At 44.6% G+C, this 26896-nt stretch overlaps 1 protein-coding gene across 1 annotated transcript in view; it reads left to right on the forward strand.

Annotated features, from left to right (window-relative positions):
* Positions 1 to 3881: 3881 nt before the first annotated feature.
* Positions 3882 to 26896, forward strand: part of LOC142578353 (fatty-acid amide hydrolase 2-like) — a 37708-nt gene continuing 14693 nt past the window's right edge. Inside the window, exons 1-4 of the mRNA XM_075687749.1 lie at positions 3882 to 4143; positions 19297 to 19516; positions 23524 to 23733; positions 26459 to 26578. Coding sequence (XP_075543864.1) covers positions 3955 to 4143; positions 19297 to 19516; positions 23524 to 23733; positions 26459 to 26578 — 739 coding nt within the window. The 5' untranslated portion in view covers positions 3882 to 3954. The remainder of the gene's footprint in view (positions 4144 to 19296; positions 19517 to 23523; positions 23734 to 26458; positions 26579 to 26896) is intronic.

The raw sequence follows: 26896 nt of genomic DNA on the forward strand, positions 1-26896 counted from the left end.
ATATCACTAGTCACTCAAAAAAAAAAAAGGAAAGGAAAGTGGGCGTGTCAAGCAACCACTTTATTAGGAAAATTGCTGATTTCAAGCGTAAAAGCGTCCTACAAGAACAAAAAAGTTATCGGATCGTGTTAAGAAAGAGGCACTAATTTTGTGTGATACAAGAACTAAGAAATTCTTTTTTCAATATGTCCGCGTATACGCTGTTCCTTATTGTAAGAATAAACTTTGCAGAAACCACGTAGACCTGGCGCTTTAATATCTATGGTCAAAGTTTTAAACAACATGCTCTTAAATGACAAAATGTGTGTCCTATTAAGCGGTAATGATCGCGGAGTGTGGGCCGCATTTAGCATAGAAGTTTGTTCGCTATACTCCACACACTCTTAGAAAAAAGGCAGTAAAAAGGTATTACCGTTGTAATTTCCTAGCTTTACTAGCTGATTACTACCTTTGATAAATCAGGCTTATAGTAAGTGCTTCATTTGCTAAGCAGTTAGTTTCTTTCAGGGACCAATTAGTAAAGATGTCACAGATCAACGTCACCTGAGGTCTTTTATGCGGCGTAAGGGCGGTCTTAATACGATATTGAGATATAATAGTTTCCACCATCGCGTTCGATTAGTAATCAAGGGCTGCGCTGTGGTGTATCCATGTGCAGACTGTGCGTGCTACAAATATATTTTCGCAACTTTCTTTATTCATTGAAATGCATAAGTGCGCGCCAGTACATCTTGGGCTCCTAAAGGTTGTGACTATGCAGAGTGGTTTCTTGAACCATGCACATGTTTTATGAAAAAGTAATGAACACAGCGAACGTGGCGTTTTTGCAGACGAATTGCTAGGCGAAGCGGAAATACTTTGCCGCTAATAAAGTGAGCTTCAGAAGACTTAGTAACAAAGTCTTATTCATTAAAATTTTTATTAATGTACCTTCGTGGCAGTCGTCAAGACGGCAAATTTGCAGGTCGTGACGTTTTCACGCACATCTACATTTAAAAAAAAAAATTTGAAAATCGTGCCTAATTCGAGATATTCATCGTCAAGTTCCGAAGCTCAATCGAGGCAATATCGAGAGTGACCGCGTCCCGCCGGGCATCATGCGGCAACGCCCTGTAAAGAAGTGCGGGGCCAGGTTTGAATGACAGCATGCCGGCGACAAGTCCTGACCCGTGTTGCGGCTCGGGGTTGCGTTTAGGCCAGGAATCCTATAGGCGCAGGGATGAGTACGTCCGGGAATAGGAGCGAAATAAAAGCGATTTTATTTTACATACTTACGCTGACTCCAGATATGGAAGCCCGCTATATATGCAGGAGTACTCTAAATGTCTAAGCTCACTACATGCCTGGGCATACAACAGTACACGTCAGTAAGCACTCACTGCACCAAAGGTCCGCTTTTAAAACACTGGTCTTCCCTAGGTGACTAGACTATAGGGAATGTGATGACTCTGTCTCGGTCAATCATAATCGCCAAACCGTTCGCACAATAGCGGGACCGCCTTTACTACGTTCCCGCAGCGGCAGGTTTCGATATTGCCTGGATTTACCACTGTAATTGCACGATAAATTTCTTGAATTAGGTGCCATTTTCAATAAACTTTTTTCAGAAAATGGGGGTGCATATAAAATGTGACTGCCTTCAAATTCGTCATTTGAAACAGTTTCCCCTGAGGACGTAATAAAAAAAGTTATTTAGTAAGCTTTAATTTATTAAACTTCTGAAGCTCACGTTAATAGCGGCAAAGCATGTCCGACTTGCCTACCAACTCGTCTGCAATATCGCCATGTTCACTGCGCCCATAGCTTGTTATAAATATATCTATTGTAGGAAACACACCCTGTGTATACTAATACGGTCATTCTTAGAAAGATGTTACGTATATTATCCCGATCACTGCATTTTGCGATGCGTTGCTCCCCTTTATCGTTTCTTCCTCTTTGTTTTGTGCAGCTAATTTACGCAATCTAATCATCCCGTCATGACGCTGAAGTGATGTTATTTGACGGTGTTATAAACACCGCTAAAGTATGTGGCAATGTGGCCCTCGTTTTTTCTTTTCTCCTTTGTATCTTCATACGTGTTGATGCGAGATCGTCAAAGGACCCATTGAGCGAAAAAGCCGGCGTCTGTATAGTCTGTAGGATCGAAACGGCACCTAAAGTACCATTGGCTGCGACGGAGCAGATCGGGCGAAAGGGTACGCGTCCTGACACGACAGCGCGCCAGGTATTGCGTGAGGGGAAAGGGCATCGCTGCGACACCACGTCACCGTCGCTCTCGCTCTCGGAAGCCGGCGCACGGTGCCCGAGCGAGCACGAAGGAAGCACGTACCGCTATCGCTGGCCGGCCTTGGTGGCCGCTGCTGCTTCCTTGGCCTCTGGTCACACAGCACGTCGGTGGCATGCGGCGTTGGCAACGCAGGCTGCTGCTGCTGCTGCTGCTGCTTACTGGCTTGGGCAGCACGTACTGTTATGGTACATTACCAGTTTTTGGCCATTGCGCCTGAAATTTGCTATACAATGTCTGCTACAAAACTGATGCTGTCGGGAGACGTTGAAAGACATCCTAGACGAATGACTAATACAGCTGTCACACTTACACTTCTAATCGCTACCGGAGCCAATCCAGGATTGAGCTTGATCCGGATAGAGTGTTGCTACAAGGTCACGAGAGATCGCAATCTTGTGAGATCCGGATCCGCACGATCGCGATCCGAGAATCGTGATCAGGCTCTTTGATCGCGATCCCAGACTGACGTCTGTGCCCTCTAACGCAATTTTCTGAAAACGATAAAAATGAAAAGTGAAGGCAGCTCAATAATAATAATAATAATAATAATAATAATAATAATAATAATAATAATAATAATAATAATAATAATAATAATAAACGTCCTTCCTGCCGCAGGCGTCACGGGTACGTGATCTTTATGGGTGAAGGCAACTGGTCAATAAGCCAGCACATGCTACCTGAAAGCATCAATGTTGCCGCATTCGAGACCCTCGTTATGTTCCACATCCGCCGCCAAGGTTTGTGAGTGGTGGCGCTAGCTAACACTCCCAAAGTTAGTTCTAGTAGTAACTCGTAAATAGCGAAGAAAGTGGATGGGAAACCGTGCCGCGGTAGCTCAATTGGTTAGAGCATCTAACGCGTAATGCGAAGACGTTGGATCGTTCCCCACCTGCGGCAAATTGTTTTTTCATCCACTTTCCATTTGCATTAATTTATCATTTCTTTAATTGAATCAGTAAGTACAAGTAATTTTTCCTATGTTTCCTTCGGTGTCTTTGTTTGTTGGTGTCTCTTGATATGCTTAATAAAAATCGGGCCCCTCGGTTAACCCTCTTTCGATACATGCTGCAGGTGTCACAGAACGCTATGCCGCATTCGCTCTGTTAACACGGACAGGTACACCCGTGAGCAAAAGTGTACGGACCACAGGGTCTCCGAAAAAACCGAAGACCGAATTTCTTTGTAATTAACGTGCATAAACTGAAATTGACGAGTACAGTGGAAAGTTCGCAGTGCCAAGTTTGGACTGCAGTCTTCAAATCCAAGTTGTATTCTCAGGCAGAGGAAAAAAGCGGCTTTATCGCGATATCGCTGATCCATATACTTTTGCTCACGGGTGTACGTGTTAATAAAGCGTCCATGGTTAGCCACGGGCACATTCGCAACGCTGAAACGCTCCCTGAAACCGAAACACTCCACCCGCTCGGATAAGCAATAAACACTCTGTACTCCCTTCGGCCACCGTCCTATGGCTCGGCGATCGCTGTGCAGTCTGTTGTCCGCTATTTTTGACTGCGCTATCCAGAGCAGCTGATACGAAGGTATACACTGCCCGTACCCGTCTGAAGCGAGATAGCGCGCAGTCTCTTCAACGCGTACGTTCTGCGATAATCGGTATACTTGTGTACGCTGCCAAACTCTGACACGGCGTTCCTCGTGCAATGGATTCCATCCTAGAAACCTGTCGTGAGCTGCTATTGGAGTTGGGCGTATACCTGTGGTGCACTGTGGCCAGGCTGGTGTTTGCACTATGGTTCTTCTGGAAAAAGCCTCTGCCATTGCCAGCTGCCACCGACAAGCTTCTGCTGCGTTCCGCTACATCTCTTGCGGCCGACATCAGAAATGGCAAGGTAAAGTAACCTTTCAACGTCTCGCGGAACGCGTCTATGCAAACCTAACGCGATCACTGAAGGAGGGCGACACTTTCCGGATTCGACAGTTGTTGCCTCAGCGGCACACACAACCAGCTCGGACAGCTGCTTGTGCCTTTATAGTAGGCGCTCATAAACGGAGTAAAATCGAACAACTACGTAAACATAAAAATCGTTGCGTCGTCAAGCTCATTTCGCCGTTCGCGACTACCTACTCCACCGACGCACTTACATCGCCGATCGCCGCCGGTGGTTGCTAGTTTTACCCCGCAGTCTGCGTTCTGAAATGTGCGTGTCATTCCACTCTGATTCACAGTGTGCACACTCGGGAGTATCCAAAACTTACCGCTGCATTCGACAATGGCACTGCCGGCGAGGGAAGTACAGCTGCGACTACGTCTGTGTAGAGCGCACGAGCAGCCGGCCTTGCTCTGTGGGGCGACGCCTTGCGGCAGTTGCGGGGTCTGACGAGGTGCGCCAAGGAGCATGCGCGGCCTAATAGATATGCAGATCGGCGCACATCGCTTTAAACCGAAATTATTTTAGTAAGCGCATGTGTTTTACTGGCTGTGCGCATTACCCGAGGGCGCCTTCTTACTGCGCGCGATGACAAGGGAATCGCGCACGTAAGTGATAACGCGCGTGATTCTGTCACGGCACTTGATATGAAAAACAGTGTTCACCAATCCCAGATAATGTTATCGGCCAGTGAGATGACAACATCGCATGCGAGCTGCTTGTGTTAGACATAGAAGTCAAACCTTTTCGCAGAATCTATTCGCAATGGCTCCCCGACTCGCAGCGGATGAGCGACACGCAATTGCCATAACGGGGCGCACAATGTCCCGAAGAGCGATATGCGCAGCTGTACCCGGCGCCCTATGCTCACAGCTAACAGGGTCCTTCAAGCTGCTTAGTATGAAGGACGAATTAGTGATGCTCCCCGTGCAAGTCGATAGCGGGTGACATCAGAAGATGAGGAGCGCTTAATCGTGGCAGCAGCTGTGACCGATCCTTACCTCAGCGCCAGAGAAATAAGGGACGAAGTTGGACTCGGAAATATCAGTCTTGCGACAATCAAGAGACGGCTTCACGAAGCCGGTACAAGGAGCAGAGTATCAGCGCAAAAAGTGATGCTGCATGAAAGACACCGCAATGAGCGACTTGAATTTGCGTCTGCGGTGGAGTCTCGGTACCCGAACAACTGGCGCGCGGTTGTGTTCACGGATGAGGCCGCGTTCTGCACCCGTTGGGACCAGCAGAGGAGGGTGTGGCGTCCGCGCAACTGCCGGTATGTCCCGTATTCCCACCGTTGTTACTGGCTGCGAGCGCTGGACAGTTCCCTACTTCATTCAGGAACAGCATTGCTTGAAAATGAAAGCGCCTTTTGCGTAATCTCAAGCTTCTAAGGAGTTACGACATGTAATAGGATAACATTTAACTTCAGCATTGCAACTAATGCTTTTCTTTCTTCCTGCATGGTCTCGGAGTTCGCCGTACTCAGCGAAGTATTAATTGACATCAGGCACTTCCCTTTCTTTATTTTTAACATGGTCCATGCTGATTTACCAAAAAAATGTCAGCACAATAGCTATTAGTTTAATGCATATGTCGATGACGCATCTCCCGCAGGTACGACTATTCCTTAGTCTTCGGCACTCCTTCATGCGGGCGCACCACTGTTCAGGTGTGGGGCGCGGTCAGCCACATAGGTTTGGGACCATTGCATCGATTTTTAGGGAAGATGAACTGTGAAACGTATATGGACGTTTTGGAGACAGCGCTCATTACGCATGTTCTCGATGGCCCCTTCCCGGATGGACTTTACTGGCTACAACAGGACAACGCACCAATCCACACATCAAAGGCAGTGCAGCACACGCTGAACAATTTGGGTGTGACAAGGCTAAAATGGCCTGCAAGAAGCCCCGATTTAAATATCACAGAAAATGTATGGGGAATGATCAGTGAAATCTAGCCAGAAAAAGCAGGTCTAGCCGCAGTCACCACTGACGAGGTTTGGTTAGCTAATAAAGAGGAGAGGGACCGTTTCCGACAGCTGCCAGCCTTGTGAATCAGCTGTACGACTCGCTTCCCAAGACGATCGAAACTGTGAAACAGAATCGTGGAGGACCCAAAATCTATTAGAAAACAGGCGCTATTTCTAGTTGCATATTGTAGCATAAATAAATGTTGTTCTTTTTCTCAGTGTTTCCATGTTTATTTTTAAGAAGTACAGGTCGTCCTGTAACTCTACTGATCCAACGAAGCGGTCATTGCTGCTCTAATGGCTATGGTACTGAGTATAATGCAGTTTTCTCCAAAGAACGACAAGGGAGCCATAGAAAAACAGAGATTCGATGTAGTCCGCAGCGGCCTAACAAGGGGAACCTCGGGAAGGAGGCGAAGTTTTAACCACAAGGCCCCTTGTGGAAACGCTGTCCGTAGGCTGAAGCTTCTCTTCTTCGGCGATGGCTGAACACGCCACGTCCTGTAATAATAATGTTGAGCCAAAATACAAAATAACGCATTGTTTATAAGCGCCAAGGCAGGCAGACGACGGCATCAAAAAAATTAACGCCTCGATTTTCTTTTTGCGCCGTTATTGGCGTTATCATTTTTTTCGTATCACCGCCTAATCGGAACGGCCAGAGAGCGCAGCGTGCATAGTTTGTTGTGAGAGTGGGGCGCGTGTTACCAGCTGAAAAGCGTAATCTTTTGGCATGGAGATAAATGGGGAAAAATATGGGGAGATCCCGCAGCATTATAGATTGGCTCGTAGATTGGTATCCCCGCCAGACCCAAAATTAAACAAGAGACAAGCAGTCGCATGGAGACGACTGCAAACTTATACGTATCCGCATCCGGTTATTGAGAACCACATGTTCCCCGAGGCCAGGAGCAATAGGTGGGGCGAGAGGGACCCTCGACCACATAATATGGGAATGTCCGTACTCTCCCGGGGGAACGCACAAAATAGGTAGTAGAGACACATGGGAGACCCTGCTGCGCAGCTCGGACTCTGAGCTCCAGCTCCGGCTCGTCCAACTGGCTGAAGAGGCTGCGGGGACCCAAGACCTCCCAGCCTGCATCTGAGGCGGCGGCACTCGCCCCCTGACCTGCGTGTCGGGGGGTGGGTAGATCACCATATCCGTTAGAAAATAAAGTTTATTCTATCTATCTATCTGGAGAAATTGGAGGGTTCGTACCAGCAAGACGATAACGGTTGTCAAATATTTTGGAGCTATTTGGTGGTAGACCTGCCACATTGCACCATTTATTTTAAAGTAAATGGTCAGTACACGATCATCTAAAAAGGCATAATGTACATGACTAGGGTTCAGCGTGACACTTCCGCTCCTATTTCTTTCGCGGCACAACTAGAAAAATGAAGGCAAACAAGAAAACGTGGAAGTTGTCTTGGAAGACTACCGAAATTTCTGAAAAAATTGGCCGCTTCTTTTTTTTTTGGTTAAGACGAAGATTGCTGAAGCATGCTATAAGAAACAAGAAAAATGGTGTAATCAAAATCTTCTATTTGTATCAGTATCGACTCAGCGTTCCTTTTAAAATAGAAATAAGAAATAATATAAGTCACATTCCGCATCTACCAAATTTACAAGAAAATAAAAAGAGTTACCCTTTTAGACACCCCAAAAACTGATTGGTGCCAACAGCACGCATCAATACGGGAAAGAGCGCCTCCAACACACACTTGCTTCCCTTCTCAACGCGTACGAATCTGCTAACATAAACTTGTTTACCTGTACCCAACGGGATATACGTTCCATATGCAATTCATATCTAAAAGAATGTACCACTGAGTGATCTTTAGGTTTAATTAAGCTTAATACAGGATGTTTTCTTGGTTCTATCTTTATTCTGTTCGCTAGTCATTGTCATTCGGGCTGTTATTTGATGCATGTTATGTGACGATTGTCTTAAATAAGTGTAATCACGCTTGTAATTTGGTTTGTGCACATGTAAGTGCAGATAAGATTTTGTTTGGTCTTCTTATGTTCTTGCTATATTGTTACATTTTTAACATGAAGCCGTCATGTCTGCGATGGTACTGCCTGTCGCTGCTGCTTTGTATTTCGGGGCTGCGGCCGAGTCAAGCTGTTTAGGAGAGCTTTTTCTGCAGCTCCCATGTCTGTATTTCTTGAGGCAGAAATAAAATTATTATTATTATTATTATTATTATTATTATTATTATTATTATTATTATTATTATTATTATTATTATTATTATTATTATTATTATTATAATAATAATAACTCAGGTGGTAACTCAGGCAGCAGTAATACAAAAGCTAGAAGAAAAGCAAAATGAAAGTGAGCAGTACAGCAGACTAAAGAATCTTGAGATCAACGGTTTGCCAGTGAAAAGTAATGAAAGCCTAACACAATCAATCACGCAAATGGCAGCAAATCTGTACCTCTCGGGGTTTTCATCTGACGATATTGCAGCCGTACACCGCTTAAAAGTCAAAATCAGTGGTACCCCTGTGGTCTTGGTGCGCTTTAAATCTGTAATTTGGAAGGAAAAATGGCTTGAAGCGCGGGGAAAGTTGAAGAAACTACGTGAAAGTGCATCTTTTCCAAAGATCTACTTCAATGATAACTTGACCAAAGTTAACCGTGATCTCTTCTGGAAAGCGAGAACGAAGGCAAAAGAGGAGGGTTATCAGTTTTGTTGGACGAAAGGAGGCAAGATCTTCATGAAAAAGGATGAAACAGCGTCTCTTGTTCGAATTGGTAAACAAGCAGACCTGGAAAACATTGCTTAGCCAACATGCCTTTTTCTTTCAGTGAACTACCAGACTTCAGTTCATTTAAAACAGAATTTCTGTGCAGATCTGATGAAGATTTTACAATTATGAGCGTTAATATTCGCAGTCTGCGTAAATACTGGGACGAATTTAAATTTCAGGCTGAATCGGCAGCTAACTTTGTAGACGCATTTGTGATTACAGAAATCAATGTTTCCCAGGCTTGCCTTGATACGTTTACATTACAGGGCTTTTCCGCACATTTTGTCACACGAAGCGGGCGTCGTGGCGGGGGCATTGCTCTCTATGTAAACGACAACTGTGAAGTTTCTTCTATTGATGCATCTTTTGTACATGCCGAATCTATGATGGTCAAAGTTTGTAAAAGGTCATTTTCTGTCCATATCTTATCGATTTATCGACCACCCTCATGCAGCCTTTCACGTTTTCTTGTTGAGCTTGAAGAAGCTCTGCGGCAGTGGAACTCAGTGGAACAATTTTGCTTGATCGGAGACTTGAATATCAATATTTTATGCCCTGAAAAAGTGACTGTTTGTGATTATTTATCTACGTTGTCCGCTTATGGTCTAGAATGTACAATTGCAGCTCCTACTAGAGCGGAATTAGAGCGGAATAATAGCCTAGTGCAATCTTGTTTAGATCACATAGCGGTCAGAGCTCCCGGCTGTTCGTTTAGGTCATGTACTATTCTACAACGCATGGCGGACCACTATTTCGTAGCATGTCGTCTAGTTCTACCAGACGCGTCTAGAACGTTATCGGTGGAAACTGGATCTGGGCAGCGTAAATGCCTTGTCCCTACTGTTAATCAATCCAAGCTTGATAACCTTATCGTTTCGTTTGACTGGTCATCCTTAGCCAAAGAAGATTCTTCGGCCAAATTATATGAAAGGTTCTGCATGCAAATGAAAAACTGAATTGCGTTGCACACGGCTGATAGCTAAGCCGATAAGGAAGGGTCACTGCTGGATGAACACGGAAATTCTTGCTTCCATTTCGTATCGAGACAACTTGTGCAAACGCTGCAAAAGAAATCCCAGAAACCAAAGACTGCGATTAGAGTACAAGTCGGCAAGAAATAGAGTTGTTGCTCTTTTGCGTGGCGCCAAACGCCGTTACTTTTTTTATAAATTCCAACAATCTTCAAATAATGTAAGCAAAACTTGGTCTTTGGTAAATCATCTCACAGGAGTGAGTTCCAATAGCCGTTCTATTTTCGGTGTTTTTCAACAACCTCCCACAGAAGTGGCTGATGCTTTCAACAGGCACTTTGTTAAAGCGTCCCAAAGGGCCGTCTCTCCATATACAAGCACTTCACCGTTAGGGCATTCCGTATCTGCGTCGGGTTTTCTTCCGAAAATTTTGAAGGGTGATCTGGAGGCAATTATTTTCAGTTTCCGTCCTAATAAGCCCACTGGATATGATGGAATTTCTTTACACACCATCAGAAGGAATTTCAATGCACTGTCAGATATTATCCTGCATATACTGAATGGTTTTTTGGAAGGCGACGAAATTCCAGAATGCTTAAAAACTACAGTTATTGTACCACTACATAAGTCAGGGAAGAAAGATAGTATTGAAAACTATCGGCCAATTTCAATATTGCCGATTATTGCTCAGGTCTTAGAAAAATTTCTTTTCCACGCTATGTCTTCTTTTCTTAACAAATTTTCTATCCTGACCAATCGACAGTTTGGCTTTGTTTTAGGGCGTGGTACTGTGGCACTGCTTGAGGAATTTTCAGATGAACTGTTCTCGGCATTTGATCAGAATCTTTTCACATGTGCGCTATTTTTAGATGTAGCGAAAGCGTTTGACACCCTGAATCATCAAATCTTGTTAAGTAAACTGCATTTTTGGGGATTTCGTGGGCCTTTTTACAAAGTTCTCGAAAATTATTTGAGCAACAGATTTCAGGTAGTCTCTACCGATGATAAGGGCATTTTTAGTTCTAAGCTGTCGGTAAAAGCTGGTGTTCCTCAGGGGTCCATTTTGTCGCCATTGTTGTTTAATATCTTTGTTAACGACTTCCCTTTGGCAATTTCGAAATGTTCAGTATTCCAGTATGCTGACGACACTGTATTATTAGCGAAACACCTTTCTTATAAAACATCCACTGAAATGTTGTAAAATGACGTGCACAAGGCAATGCTTTGGTTCTCTAATAATGGAATTGTTGTAAATGCCCAAAAAACAAAACTTGTTTGTTTTCGCTCCCCACTTAAGACTACTGTTATTAACTTGCCTCTCTACTTGTTCAGTGTTCATTGTAAATGCGCACCTATTCCATACGTGGATTGTGTGAAATATCTCGGAATCTATTTCGATAGTAATTTATCGTGGCAACATCACTTATCACTTATTTGTTCCAAACTGAGGTCAGTAGCCTGGCTGTTATTTAATATCAAAAAGTATTGCACCCTTGTCTGTAAAAAAGATTATAGCACAGGCACTAGGTTACAGTGTGTTAAGGTATGGCATTACAGTCTTTGGCTTTTGTTCGGATCGTTGGAGGTGCAGGGTTGACCGGATTATAAAAAACATTCTTAAAAACGTTGCGTACAATTCCCCAATAGTAACATCTGCAAACATCTTCCGTGAACTTGGGCTACCAAACTTCCATTCATTACTTATAGAAACAGTTGTAGTTAAACATTTCTGGAATTCCGCTTTCAAACAAAAACGTGCCGCCGCAAGGGAGCTTAGAAAACATGTCCGTTACGTAGTTCCGCATTCAGCCACAAGGTATGGCGCGGCCAGACGCTGTGCTTATGTGCCTGACATATTTAACAAATTACCAGAAGAGATATTTAACGCGACATCAAAAAGAACGCTCAAACACATCTTAAAGAAGCTAGAGTAAAATTACCCTCTTGTACATTGTTTTTTTTTGCATCGCAATATTTACCTCTTCAATTTTGTTATATGTAGATAACTAAATGTTATCTTGTTCTTCTTAATTTTTTGCCTTTCATTTTTTTTCATTCATCTCATCAATTCTTGTACATCTTTTTGCCTTGTCTATCATATTCATTGGCACGGTCCTACAAACCAACTAAGGCTTAGACCGGCCTGCTTGTGTTGTTTTGTATATTGTGTAGCAATAAACATTATTATTATTATTATTATTATTATTATTATTATTATTATTATTATTATTATTATTATTATTATTATTATTATTATTATTATTATTATTATTATTCAAAACTAGCCCCGGCGCAAGTCTTACTGTCGTGCCCGTCAACAGTTCTCGCCATCATTTGCCTCAGAAGTATGCGGAACCTTATTCTGGAATAATTAGAGATGAGGTACTTTCGAACAGTCTCTCTGTGGTGCTGGCACAGTTCTACAGCTCAACGCACCATCTTGTGGGGATAGGCCGTCACAGCATGTACCGGCGTCTCAATTGAAAGGAGCGTCTCCGTCCGAGCACTTATTCCTTGGAAATGTTTCTCATAGTGTTTCAACACGCGCGCAAATTCCCGACTTGAGCAGTGCAAGTTTTCGCCTTCTCGGACATGCTCTTTTAATACCGTTGGGTGTGCGCGTTCACTGGTAGCTGAACTTAACAGATCCTCTTCAAGATGCCCTTCAAGATGAATCCTCGTATGTGAAACTCGATATTTGAGTCGACTGAAGACGATTCTTCAATGAATATGATTTCCGAGTGATCTATCTGTCTCAAATCGGTCGCTGCACACTCTTGCTTGGTTTGCGACAGTACATCAATGAGATATTGGGAGTCGGCTACATCGTAGCTCGAGGTCATTGGTGTGCACAAAATGTGGCTGACACACACCAGCTTCAGTGCACGCTTCATATCATATGCATTGGGCACCGGCTTCCTAAGACGCACAACAGAAATTTTCCACAGAATCTTGCAGTAGTCGGCCTGTGCGGAAAAAACCTGCAACTTTCACTCTTCTTGTATCTTCTTGTATCTCTTCTGTATCTTGTATGTGTAGAACGACATTCGTGGCAATCAGTAAGCCAGCCTGAGGTTTCCATTGGCATGTATTTCCCATGTTCATTCCCCGAATCGACTCAACAGCCAGGCTTAGTGTGTCTACAGCAGCATGATATTTTCCCATGTCTTCTAGGCTCAGTGCGAGTGATGGTTGCCAAGAAGACATTTGTGAATACCACTTGTACACAAGTTCTAGGAACCACGCGGTGGTCTCTGCCTCCGGCTCTAGTACTCCCTCCTATACCAAGTATGGAATTGCGTGTGGGGCTTCTCGAAAAAGAAAATGCGTTGCAATGCTTACTTTCATTCTCGTAAAGTGGTCTCCACGGAAGTGTACTTCGGAGAGTTTCAGTGCAACTTTCAGCTCTCTTCCTGCGTCGAACTCTACAACAGCGCGTAAATGTTCTATTTTAACCTGATCTGATGGCAAATTGTGCTGAAAAACAGCTGCTTCGCTTAGCGTAAACGTGATTGAGTTTAGAAATTGGCACCTTGTGTTCTTCAAAACATTTCATTTCATTTATTATACCCCTCAGGGCCAAGAGCATTACAGAGGGGGAGTGGTAAATAGAAAAAAACCAAGAAGACAAATACATTTGGTTACATGAATTTTTAAATTGCACTTGTATATACAATATTAGCTAAGGCTTCACTAAACTGTTCATAATTAGTAAGGCCTACAACTTCAGCGGGAAGATGGTTCTAGTCACGTGAGGTTCACGGCAGGGATGATTGTGAGAAACTTAGTCTTGCATGACAAAATGCCGACTTTGTACTGATGATCGATGCGACGGGATACATAAATTGGATGGGGGATGAGGTGATCTTGTAGAGTATGAGGATGGTACAACTTGTGGAATTAAGAGGGCAATACGAGAGACTTTTCTGCAAGATGCCAGCAATGGGAGGCAATCAGGCGGACTTCTTTCTTTCGGCGGTTCTCAATGCTTCAGCAAAGCTGCAGAAGTACAAAATGAAACGTGGGAAAAGCATGAGGAGGCGTAATGACAAAATACCTTCGTGTGTATTATTATTATACAACAAAGGTATTAATATTTTCAGGTTGAATTTGTTATGCTCAGATTTTTAGAGACTAAATAGTTCGGTCTTTTTGGCAGCGGCCTCATTTGCAGGTGCGAATATCTGGATCTATGTGGTTACGGCTAACGAATGGATTATACTAAATATTCGCTAATCACCTTTATGTCCGAAAAGTAAAGCCTACAAGAATACAAAGGCTACCCATTTGCTCCAAATTTTGTGCATCATACCCGTGTCGAGAAAAGCGTCTTCGGTATATGTGGACAAATGTTACGCTATTCTAGCTGATGCTTGTCCAGTGGCGTAGTCTGATGGAGGGGGAGGGGGTTGCACTTCGGACACGTGCCCCCCAATCCCTCACCTCGAAAACTTTTATTTAGCATACGGCCTGCCTCCTCTTCCATCTCCGCGTACTCTTCGCCCCCGGTAAAGTGCGTGCACAAAGCCCCGAAACAAGTTTCTGACTTCGTCACTGCACTTTTCCAACCAATATCCACCACTGACTCACAGAAAAATGTATTGCTCCGATTAAACAGCCTAGCTGTACTCTGACCTGACGATGCTGCGGTTATTTGACGGCGGTAAATTCTACTGAAAAGCAACAATGGAGGCACTCCCAAATTGGTAAGGGGGACATGTATGGATAACCGCGACATGACATTTCTGGAATTTCCAGGACACTCATTAGAAAGCATTTGTGCTTTTTGAATGCTGTCGCGCTCAAGTGGAAACCGTGACTTGACAAACTACAAGCCGCCCATGCGTCGTCTGTTTCTTGTGTGTGTCTCAATTCGACGCAAAGTATCTCCTTAAGTATTTGTGCTCGTCCTTTTTCCCTGTGAGGAGATCCCTTAAACCGACACCTTTCTGCTTGCGAAATAGTCATGCAGGGCAGTCAGCCTAAGAGCTTTCAAATGGTCCCTTATTGTATGTGCACTCTCTCATTTAATGAGCAAGCTAGAATCCGCTGTCTTACCTCTGAATGGGAACACTTGTGTCACAGCGTCTGGCCTCAACATTTTACACCAATCTGCTCTGGCCTGCTCAAAGCTGCTTTTTTTTTTCAAAGTGATCCTGCAAGTCGAATGAAAAATATATTTTATTCTATTCATGGCAGATAAATACTTCCAGAAACTCAACGGGTCATCCGGCTTTATAGCAAATAATTGATGATTACGGCCACCAAAGGGCCCGTGGCTAAACCAATCACAGATAAACTTTAGCGACTAAATAATGTCGGGTGAAGCAAAACAAACAAGAATAGCGGAGGGGAGGGTAGATGATCGCTTAACTCGGATATGTCAGCTTACTTGCTGTACAGACGAAAACGAGGTGCTATTTCTATCAGAAGTAATTAGTCCCGGAGTGCTATAAAAGGTGCGCCTAAACTAGTGAGCCGCGCGCGCATGCTTCTAACGTTTCACATACGGACATAATTTAGTTGAAAGTGTAACTAAAACGAACGAGGACGTCCGCGTAGTAGGATTTATATAAACTATAGTGACCTTTAAGGCGCACTCTATTTACTATTTTGATTTGTTACGTATACTACAAGCCCTAAACGGGCCCAGAGAATCCAGAGATGTCTTCGTTTTGGCTCTTTCGGAAACGGAAAGCTTACGCAACCATTCCTAGAATGATTCGTGCACAGGGGTACGCAACATCCAAGCTTCTCTTTTTTTTTTTTTTTTTTGAAGCACAGCGACCGACTGTGCGAGCTTGCTTTGGCACGCGCGCGAACTAAGGTGTGGGCATCTCAAAGGCGGACGTCTTTGAAATGCGCGGCACTGCACCCAACAATGAATATCGCCACCCTGTGCGGAGCGGCGAGGAAGGAGGACATCGAGGCATGCTATCCCAACTAAAACCCCTTGATAACTTGAAAGTAGCGACACTCTCCTCCTCACGACGCTTTCCTCCTCGATTCTCCTCACCCGCCGGCTGCGCACGGCACGCTATTCCTCCTGGGCTCCCGCGGACGGGCCGCAGGATTCTATGGAGGCGTGTTCTTTTGGGCCAGTTGCGCGCCCCACTGGGGTTCAAAATTTTGAGAAATGCTAATAACAGCATCGATAATGCTGAAGCCAACGTTTATGAGGAGGTTGGTTTTTTCTTAAAGCCGTATGAACGGGGTATACCGATGTAAAGGGAGCTTTGGGGCGAGTTATATGCTCCAGACAATTTTTCTGCCACATGATCAGATGCTTTACTTCGTGCGTCTGATCTAGTATTGCTTGTGACACATCCCTTTGTGCGTGGTTTATTAAGCGAAAGCCTTAGACCTCTGTTTCAAGGTCCCGTTGTGAGCTACAGAAAATATCACGTGACCGAAGAAAGGCGGGAAGCGAACCAAAGCATGTGCAGCCGCGCATAGGAGATGAATAATGATTAGCAAAGTAATGATGATTAGTGATTGGATTAAGATGAATTCGGGTGTATTAAGGAGCGTTAAGGTGGATTAAAGTTGATGGAAGTGGATTAAGGTGCATAAAGGAGGACAAGGTTGGATTAAGGTCGATGAAGGTTGATTAGGGTGGATGAAGGTGCGTTGAGGTGCATTAAGGACGATTATAGTGGATTAGGGTGGAATAAAGTGCATGAAGGAGGATGAGGGTGGATTAAGAAGGATTAAGGTGCATTAAGGATTATGGTGGGCTACAGTGAATTAAAGTGAATGAAGGAGGATAAGGGTAGATTAAGGGGGATTAGGGTGGACTAAGGTAAATGAATGTGGATCAAGGTGAATTAAGGACGATTGTAGTGTATTAGGGTGGATTAAAGTGAATGAGGAAGCAATAGGGTTGATTAAGGAGGATTAAAGTGCATTAAAGAGGGTTAGAGTAGATTAATGTCGATGAAGGTGGATTAGGGTGCATTAAGGAGGACTCTCGTGGATTATGGTGGATTAAAGTGAATGAAGGAGGATTAAGGTCGATGAATGTGGATTCAGTGGATTAATGTGCATTAGGAGGATTGTGGTAGTCTAATCGGTCTTAATACTCAATGAAACCTAATTCACCTTAGTCCACCCTAATCCACCTTAATGCTCCTTCATCCACCATAATCCAGCTTAGTACTCCCAATCCACCTTAATACAACCTAATCAACGTACATCGCCCCTAATGCACCTTAGCCTACCATATACGGTCTTAATTCTCTTTATCAATCCGCATCCATCATAATCCGCCTTAATCCTCCATCCACCTTAATCCTTATTCATACACCTTAATCCTTATTCATACACCTTAATCCAACGTTATCCTGCCTAATAGTCCCAATCTACCTTAATACACCCTAATCCACCTCTATCAAGCCTAATCCAGCTCCATGGTCCCTAATCCACCTTAATCTACACTAATCCAGCCTAATGGGTCTTAATCCCCCTTTATCAACCCTAATTCACCTTAATCCACATTAATTGACCTTAATCTTACTTTATCCACCTTAATCCTCCCTAATCCTAGTTCATGCACCCTATTCCACCCTAATCGGTCCTAATACCCTTTCATCAACCCTTCACCGTAATCCACCATAATCCGCCTTAATCCTCCTCCACCCACCTTAATCTTTATTCATGCATCTTAATCCTTCTTAACGCACTCTAATCCACCTTAGCTTCTTTAATACGCTCTAATCACATTAATCCTGCCTAATCCACCTTATGTCAATCACTAATGATTCATTAATTGGGTAATCATTCTCTTATACAGGGGTGGACATGATTTGGGTCACCTCTGGCCTTCCTTGGGCCACGTGATACTTCCATTTTACAATGCGACCTTGAAATATAGAGATCTAAAGGCTTCCGGCTTAAAACTAAAAAAAAAACTTAATGTTGACTAGCTAACGCTTATCACCTGCAATATACGGGTATATTTGCCACTAATTTTTTCAGGGCGCAAAGCAGAATCTATAATGCTGGACTTCCGACTGAATAACAACAGTTAGCGACGTGCGAGGGGAGTATTAAGCATACTGAGGACAACCGCAACAAAAGCGCTGGTGAGCAGGCTGGAAGAACGAAAAAAACTATGCAGCATTACGGGATGCTGTGCTACGAGCTTTAAGAAAGACGCCTCAGCTCGCAAACAACGCTGTTCCTTGTCCGAATAAAGTTCTTTCGGCCAATGTCACGCAGCCACTGCTTCCTGCGCAAGCGCTCACGCTTTCCTTGTGGTATCATAAAGATGGCACAGCCATCTTGAGGCTTATTGCTGCAGTTATACGCGCAACAGCCCGGCATAGCGCTAGCACAGAGAGCAGGAAACACGGCGTACAACGTTCGCTATGCCGAGCTAAAGCGCCGAGCCAGCCGTGCTCAGGAGTAAATGGCGCGAACGAAAAAGAAAAACACAAGCAAAACCCAAGATACGCGCGTTTCCAAGGGCAACGGCAGGGAGACCAATCGGCAAGCAGAAAAAACGGGGGCAAAACTGGTTACCGCGGGGGGAACGCACAAGGGGCGAGGAGGAGGCGAGGAGGTCGCGCGGCGGCGGCAGAGTTCAAAGAGTGTCGTTACTTTCAAATTATCAAGGGACTTTAATCCCAACGGATGCGTTGCGCCATCTAGCGGTGCCACCCCAAAGTCCGTGTGGGGTGCGTGCGTGAATCATAATTTCCTACGATAAATACTAGAAAGAACTCTGGTGCTAGAGCTCCCTCTATATAGAGTTAAGGCACTCGAACCCACGACCTTGGGTGAGAGTCGAACCCTCGACCTTTGGAACGAAGAGGGATAACTAAGCGAAGTACACAAGGCGAATTAAGAGGATGAGTAAGCGAATTAAGAGGGATGACTACGCGAAGCAGACTAAGCGAATTAAGGGGATGTGTACGTCATGAGTCCGTCTTTAATGCATCGGCACCTGGGCTTTACCCTTCAAGTCGTCTTAGGGATAGCGTAAGAGACCCTGCGAATGTTCTTTTATTTTTCATAATTTTAGTGAAATAAATCTTAAGTCGCAGTTTTCTGTACTGATTGTATGCACACATAGATGTTTACGCGTTTGAAATAGATAGATGTAAGCATATATCTTGAAGTGATTACATTGTGTACTTTCCCTGTCATTTATTTTGTACTGGTATTCCACCCGACTCCCGAATTCATTGTGAATTTTAATCCAACCACTTCTGTTGTCTGAGTTATATATACAAAATTGGGGATGGTAAAGGGATTTGATACATTGTCGCATTCGTGCCTTTGAAACAGCTTCGTGGACTAGACAAATTTATTCTTGGTATTGTCGTCTGACTGAAAAATGAAAGCAAACGAACGAACAAGCTGTGGGAGCTATTGCCTCACACGCCGTTTCCTTATTCTCGCAGGTCAAAAGCGTCGACCTCGTCTCGGTCTACATCAGGCGCATCCGGGAGGTGCAGCCCATCATCAACGCTGTCGTCGAGGAGCGGTTTGAGGAAGCGCTCGAGGAGGCCAAGGAGGTCGACCGGCTGGTGGCATCGGGAAAAATGAGCGTCAGCCAAATGAGCAAAGAAAAGCCGTTGCTGGGGCTGCCGTTCACTGTCAAGAACAGCATTGCCGTCAAAGGTTATTTGTGGGTTGCTTGGCACGCTATACCGGCAACATTCAATCATTAAGAGACCCTATAAAGAGATCGGGGGGTACACCATCAATATATTATTCATTCGAGGCTAGACATGCTAGGAAAAAGAAATGAGAGCTCGGTGGCATCGCTACGTGGAAAGGCTATGCTATCACCCGCGCTAACACCTTCGAATGACCACTGGCTCCCCTTTCCACTTCGTGTATGTTCCCAGGACATCCAGTGGACCACGCGTAACGATACACACAAGCATTGCAAGGCACATCCCTGGGATATTTGGACGCGGACATTCGAACGTTTCTCAGCAAGGAAATAAAGTAAGCAAGAAAATGCTCATTGGCGAATAGAACAATACTGACGCTGGTCAGTATTATTACTACTAATTCAAGCTATTACTATTATTATTATTATTGCCATTATTATCACTATTATTATTATTACTGTTACTTGAAACTATTACTATTACTTCAGGTTAGACGTTTCCGAAACACAAACTTTTCAAGGGAGCTTTAGAATCTATCCGCTATGCTAAATTTCAAACTATAGACAACAGCACTTGGTTATCTTTCATTTGGTTGCTCAGTGTATTTTTCTGCCTTTCCTTTTTTTCCCTTGCTTTCTTTATTATTTTTATTTGTATATTTATTGCATTTTAATCATCTTTTTTTCTGCCACGAGCTCCAGTCTCTGCTGCTTTTATAATCTCTTTCAGAGAGACACGATAGCTCCAGGGAATAAAATAATCTCCCCCCGTCGTCGTCCAGGCCCCTTCAACGAAAAAACACACGGCCGGCTAAAATAGCCATGTCACCGGCCGTCTCAATAGCACTCCTTTCTTTTCAATTCTACACACTCGCCGCTAGCACACCTTTGATTGTTTCCTCACCCACTTGGCTTAACCTCCTCTCCCCTTTAGAAAGAAGCCTACCCATATACTTTGCCGAAGAAAGCATGTGTTGCCACAAAGAATCAATTCTACTTTCTTTTTTCTTGCGCCTCTCTCCTCTCTTTCTCTCCCCAATTCCCTTCTCCTCACAGAGTAGCATATCAGCAATGTCTTTACTTCGGCTAAAATCTCTGCCTTTCATTAAAGGGTTCTCTCTCTCTCTCTCTTGTGGAAACGTTAGCGCGCTTTTACCTTTTCGTTCTGCTCGTCGTTATGAATTTTCATGTCCAGCCTTGGTTCACATGATCACTTGGGTACTTGGTTCACATTATCCATCGCAATTTTCAAAGCGAAGCTGTTTATGGCTAGGGTTCCGTGCATTTTTCGTGTCCGTCGACAAATCTGTGTGAGCAAAGGCCATCATCAGCAATCATAGTTTCTCAATATACAGGGAAATCTGGAGCTGCTGCATTGTGATATGCATGAAGTGAGGGAAGCTCACAGTAAAATTTGTTATGAAGCACGACTGAGGAATATGGAAGAAAGTAGATGGGCTAAGAGAGTGTTGAGGTATCGGTACAGGAAAAACATTGATTCACAGTGAAGGAAAAGAACTAGGAAGCTTACCAGCAAGTATGCGGCCTGTAGGGTGAGCAACACAGCAACAAAGAACGTCAAGCGGAAAGTCAGATAGGCTTAAATAATATCATGGGTGGCGGCAATGGAAAAGAAACCTGCCATGAGTAACTACTTAAAAGGAAAAAACGAAATCAGGAAAGAAACAACTTATGATAAATCAAAGGGAAGCTCATTACTTCTCGAAGCGAGATCCCTGAAGACGCCTTAGAACACGCACTTATAAAGCGAAATATAAGAAGGAAGAAGAAGCATGTGCTTGCTGCGATAAAGCTAAGGAAGCGATGGAGCATCTTTTATTAGAATGAGAAGACATCTTCTCAGCGGTCGATTTAGGCACCACTGGCCTCCTTGAAGCCCTTGGGTTCAGCGAGAACAGGGGAAAATTATACATGTCCGCAATAGAGATCAGTAAGAGGCGATTGGAAGATTGGTGGAAGAAAAATAGGGAAATTACAAACAACGGAGGCGTACACAAACAAAGTTGACAATAGGGCGTCAGAAAATTTGGCTGAGGGAGTTCACTGTTTTCTTTTTTCATTTTTTTATACCTAGGTAGGACATTAGGCAGTATAATATCAAGAGTTTGGTGGCGTAACCTGTTCCAAAGGGGACGCTCATAACATCCATCCACATCCAACCATCCAAGCATGGGAATGCCGGTATATTGTAGCCTCGTATTGGCATCGTTCTCGGAGATTAGGAACACCTTGAAGACGCACCTGGCAAGCACCGTTCCGTCTGTCACAATTATTCATTTTCTCTTAAAATAGCACGTAAAATGCTGTTTTACCTTTATTATAACACAAAAACATGTTTTGTTTAATTATGAGTTTTTTTGCATGAACAATTATATGAAACGTAAGAAGTTTCAGCGGGCTCGCTTTTGAACAGTTTGTCGTCCGTTCTTGCGTTTCTTCGCTTGGCTATGTATTGCAGGCGAGTAAACTTCATTGGAAGATGCAATATGGGTGAATAAAAAAACCTTTTATGAAGATTTTACTTTAATAACGCGTTATTTTTGTAGCCATATCACGCTTTGGGACGAAGCCTCTTACAACACCAGCCCAACACAAGCCTCGCAGACGCATATACCTCTATCCCATGGCGGCACAGCGTCCCTTAGGAAACTCCTATAGACAGTAGCGCCAGATTTCCCTCTAGGTGCTATAGTGAGAAACGCCATGTCAGCAATGACTGGTGCCACTGCTGCCACCATACCACTGCTCGCGCGTTCGTCGTCGTCTTCTACCACAGACGGGTCGTTGGCGCCCTTCGGCGTAACCGTGCGAACGTGATCGTGCCACTGCTTGCGCATTCGGCGTCCTCGTCTTCCACAGCTCACTGCGATGCCGGTCATCATGCTAGCGTTCCCATACTGCACCTTCCTCTGCGAAGGCGCTGACGGCACTGGCCCACTGCACCAGTCGGTGCGGTGATATTGCTCTCAAATTCTGTGCCTCGATATATGTCGAATTAAATGTATGTATTTAACGACATGTAGAACGAATGTGTAACACGAATGAACGCGGATGTAAAGAAATAGGTGTATGTGGGTACTTTCCGTCACGATGACCGCCGATAATCATGATGAAGTTTTTGCACTTTTGTTCAAAATTCTGTGTCAGCTCTTTGTGCTGTTCTGCACAGCTTTGGTGGTCATCCTCCTTCACAGAGTGGAACGGCCCGTGATTTTTCTTCCTTGTTCTCGGCACTTCAGCTGCACGACGTCGCATGTCAATAGGATGATGACAATTATGTGAACTTTGTGCAGGTCAAATACTATGCTTCCGTCCCTTGGGCTAACTGAACCCTCTACGCATTACTGAATTGTCCTAAACCCATGCGATTTCTCCACCATGGTTACGGAGCCTACGCTTCAAGCCACCGATTTCGGCCCCACACATGGAACTTTTAAACAATGAAGCCCATTCTACAAGTTTATTTTCGAAACAACTTTGAACTAACATGTCGCCAATTGTTGTGTCATATCGCTAAAAAAAAGTCACCGGTCTCTAAATAAAGAAAAACGCTAAAATGGCAACACTTATTATTTTTAAAGATTTTTTTAAATTGCTGCGCACGAAAAATCGTTAGAAATTGAATTGACAGTCCGTGCTTTTTACTTTACATTTTCTAATTCTATTAAAAAGTGGGAGAACATTATTAGTGCTCACAATCTAAAAGTGATTTTAATTTCTGTGCAGCCACAATTTACGGCCATTGAAGTGGCGCCTGTGCGATGCCATTACATGCCCTTCACGGCGCGTTAAAGGTTGTGAGGGTGCCCGAAGTTCTTGCGCACCTGCATACAGCGCAAGCGCAACGCGCAACACTGAACCTGGCTATCGCGGATAGTGCTTCGCACTCCGGGCGAAACTCCGATATATTTTTTTGCGCACACCTGCTTCCTGTTAGGTAATTGTGTGGCACCGGGAGTTGACAAGTAGGAATGTCTTCGCCTTGCAGGCTTGCGACAGGACGCGGGCTCCCTTTTCTGGCGCGGACGGCGGGCCAAGGAGGACGCCCCGAGCGTGGCGTTGCTCCGGGCAGCCGGAGCCTTCCCGCTGGCGCTGACCAACGTGCCCGAACTGTGCATGTGGGGCGACTCGCAGAACCTGGTGGACGGCTGCACGCGGAACCCGCACGACACGCGCCGAAGCCCCGGTGGAAGCAGCGGTGCGTGCTTCGTTTAGCCTCCGTTCATCCGTCGGGAACAAAGGGGACGGCGTTCTAGCCGTCAAAGCGCAGTTCCCGCTTTGAGTAATACTTAGAAAACGTCATGCCTTCTCCTGATATGCTGTGATTATCTAATTATTAAGCGTTTTCTCAGGGCCCGGGCACAACAAGGTTGACGTTGTGTGTTAGCCGCCAGCAGTGATCTTATTTAACTACGGCAATGACACGTGTACATTTCTGTTGGCCAGATCATTCCATGCATGTTAAGGACGTTATCTTTAATTCATCCGTCAGCGATTTCTAGATGTCGTTGTAGACAGACCAACCTGATCTTCATGACAGATATTAGCGTTCGGGAAGATAGCTGCAGCCCAGTGTAAACGACACCTTGAGAAGGCGTACGATACGCCATGGCGTTTCGGTATTCTTCGGGACCTTTCCGTAATGGGTGTTTGTGGCCACATGCTTAACACAATCGAAAGCTATCTCTCTCATCGCATGTTTCGTGTACAAGTGGGCAACAGTTTGTCTAGAACAGTCACCCAAGAGACCGTTGTGCCGCAGGGAATCGTGCTTAATTGCACACTATTTGTCGTGAAAATGGATTCACTTCATACAGTCATTCTATGCATCATGTTTATTCTGTATATGTCGACTATGTGCAAATAGGCTTTAAATCATGCAATATTGCTTTCTGCGAACGCCAGTTGCAGCTTGGTTTGAACAAAATATCTGGATGGACGGATGAAAACGTGTTTAAAGTGAAAACGCAGAAAAGCTTTTGGTTGATCTTCTCCAAGAAGAGGCGCAACACCAATCCCTAGTATTTTTATCAATAGAGATGAGCTCACTGTCAGCAGTGGACATAAATTCTGCGATATTATCTTGGATTCAAAACTAACGTTTATACCCCATTTCAGGACGAAATGTATGGAGACCATGAACCTCCTAAACTTCTGTCGCACACCAGATGGGTTACCGACAGAAAGTGCCTATTGGGCCTGTACAACAGCCTTATGCGTACACGTTTGGACTATGGTGCCGTGGTGCACCACTCTGTCGGCACCATGCGCGTTGAAGATTCTGGATCCTATTCACCATTTGGGTATCCGCCTGGCCACAGGTGTGCTCAGGACAGGTCCTGTGCAACGCATGTGCATGGAATAGAACGAGTGGCCACTATACTTGCAAAGGTCATACTCTAGCTTTACATACTTTCTAAAGGTACACGCAAATCCTGAACCATCCGTGTTACGCTACTAAAAACTATATGACATGCACCACATTGCTTCGCAATTGACCCACATCAAAGGAGTCCTTCTCACTGCGTTTGAGGAAGCTCAATGATGGAATGGGTGTCCAACTTTTAGAACCCCGTCTAAAGGCCCTGGCAATGCTTTTACTGCCGTGGCAGTGGAAGCTTATTAAATGCGACACGTCGTTTATTCATGTCACAAAGCACGCTCCAGAGGAACACGTGCGAATGCACTTTCTAGAACTCCATTTATAGTACTGATGCCCGGAATTTTATACTCTCGCATCAAAGTCCCATGCTGGCGTGTCTTTTGCAGCCGTTGGTCCATCATTCTCATATTATGATGTGTTGCACCCGGAAACAAGTATCTTTTCCGCTGAGGCACACGCAATAATGTCGGCTGTTAGATGTATCAGGAAAACCAACCTACCCAAAGCCATCATATTCACTGACTCTTTGTGTGTAGTAAGATCCTTAACGTTATTCCGCAAAATCAAAAATTCTGTACTGTAAGAGCTGAAGCAAAGATGAAACATCCACCCAATCGTAGCAATTGCTTATTTTCCCTAATTAGTTACTTTTCTCCACCATGCGGGTTTGCACAGTTCTATTACGTCAAATTTTTGCCTTTGCTTCCAGTTGACAAATTCAACTTCGCTCTACCATCTGCTAGCCGCCTGGTTAGATCAGATGGTTGAGCGGCTGCCCGGGAAAAATGGCGGTCCCGGGTTCGAGTCCCGGACCAGGATGAATTTTTCTTCAACTGCGATGCTTTTCTTTCGAGGAACCCGTACAGGTTTCCTTTGTAGCAACTGCTACGATTGGGTCGATGTCTCATTTTCCCTTAATTAATTACTCCTCTCCACCTTGAGGGTTTGCGCAGAGCTATTACGTCAGAAGCTATTACTGTACAATGCATGTGTCTCGTGCACCGGCAGTGCGGTTGTAGAACCGCATTTGAAGCAATGCAAGCTAAATTTAGCCTATCGGGTGGTTCTCATATATAGAGGCGTAACTCGGCAGTCGGTTTGTCGATTCGAGCGGGGAGTGGTCGCGTTTTAGAGAGCTCACTCTGCCATATTAGCATAATCCATCATTCTCACACCGCTGCTAATCACGAGAGAAAAGGCCCAAAATTGCAGATATTTTGTGCTCGCTCCGTTATGACGCAGCTACGTTCGACCCTATTGCCCAAACACACCCTGTAAAACAAACTGGCCCACTATGTACAGGGTGCGAGCACGATTGCAAAATTAGATTGTAAGGGCCTTAATAGCTGCAGCACAAGCATGTAAGCATTTTAATGCGTAAAAATGTAAGCTGTTTAGATGGTTACGTCATTTCTGTACCTTATATAGCCCCCATGCCCTCTCTGCAGCGGGTAGAAGAGGTTTCACGCACCCCACTGTTGCTGTGTCCCGGATACACGGCCTACCCTATTTACAAAGAAGTTTTTCCCCCTCACTACAGGTGGAGAGGGGAGCCTGCTGGCTGCAGCTGGCTCACTGATTGGCCTAGGCACAGACATCGCTGGAAGCGTGCGGATACCAGCTGCCTACTGCGGGATCTTCAGCCACAAGCCAACAGCCGGTGAAAACTCTACATCAAGCTTTCCGAATTTATGAACTCAATAATCTCTTCTCTTCGGCCCACCATGATAGTAAATTGACTATGACACCGTCCTCATGAGCGCAGAGTAGTATGTTAAATTCCATACCTCACCTGCGACATTTTGACGGGGTCCGTCAAGAAAGCCAGTGAGTAGAGATTTCAGCAAACGTTTGTGGCCCAAGAGAGTTCCAGTTAAAGTGACCCCGAATACGAATACGTCTTTCGTGAGTGAAGAGTTGATTATTACCATCATAAGACACCGTAAATCCACCATTTCATTCGGCACCACTTCCCTCT

The sequence above is a fragment of the Dermacentor variabilis genome, chromosome 4 (assembly GCF_050947875.1).
Source record: "Dermacentor variabilis isolate Ectoservices chromosome 4, ASM5094787v1, whole genome shotgun sequence".
Classification (NCBI taxonomy): domain Eukaryota; kingdom Metazoa; phylum Arthropoda; class Arachnida; order Ixodida; family Ixodidae; genus Dermacentor; species Dermacentor variabilis.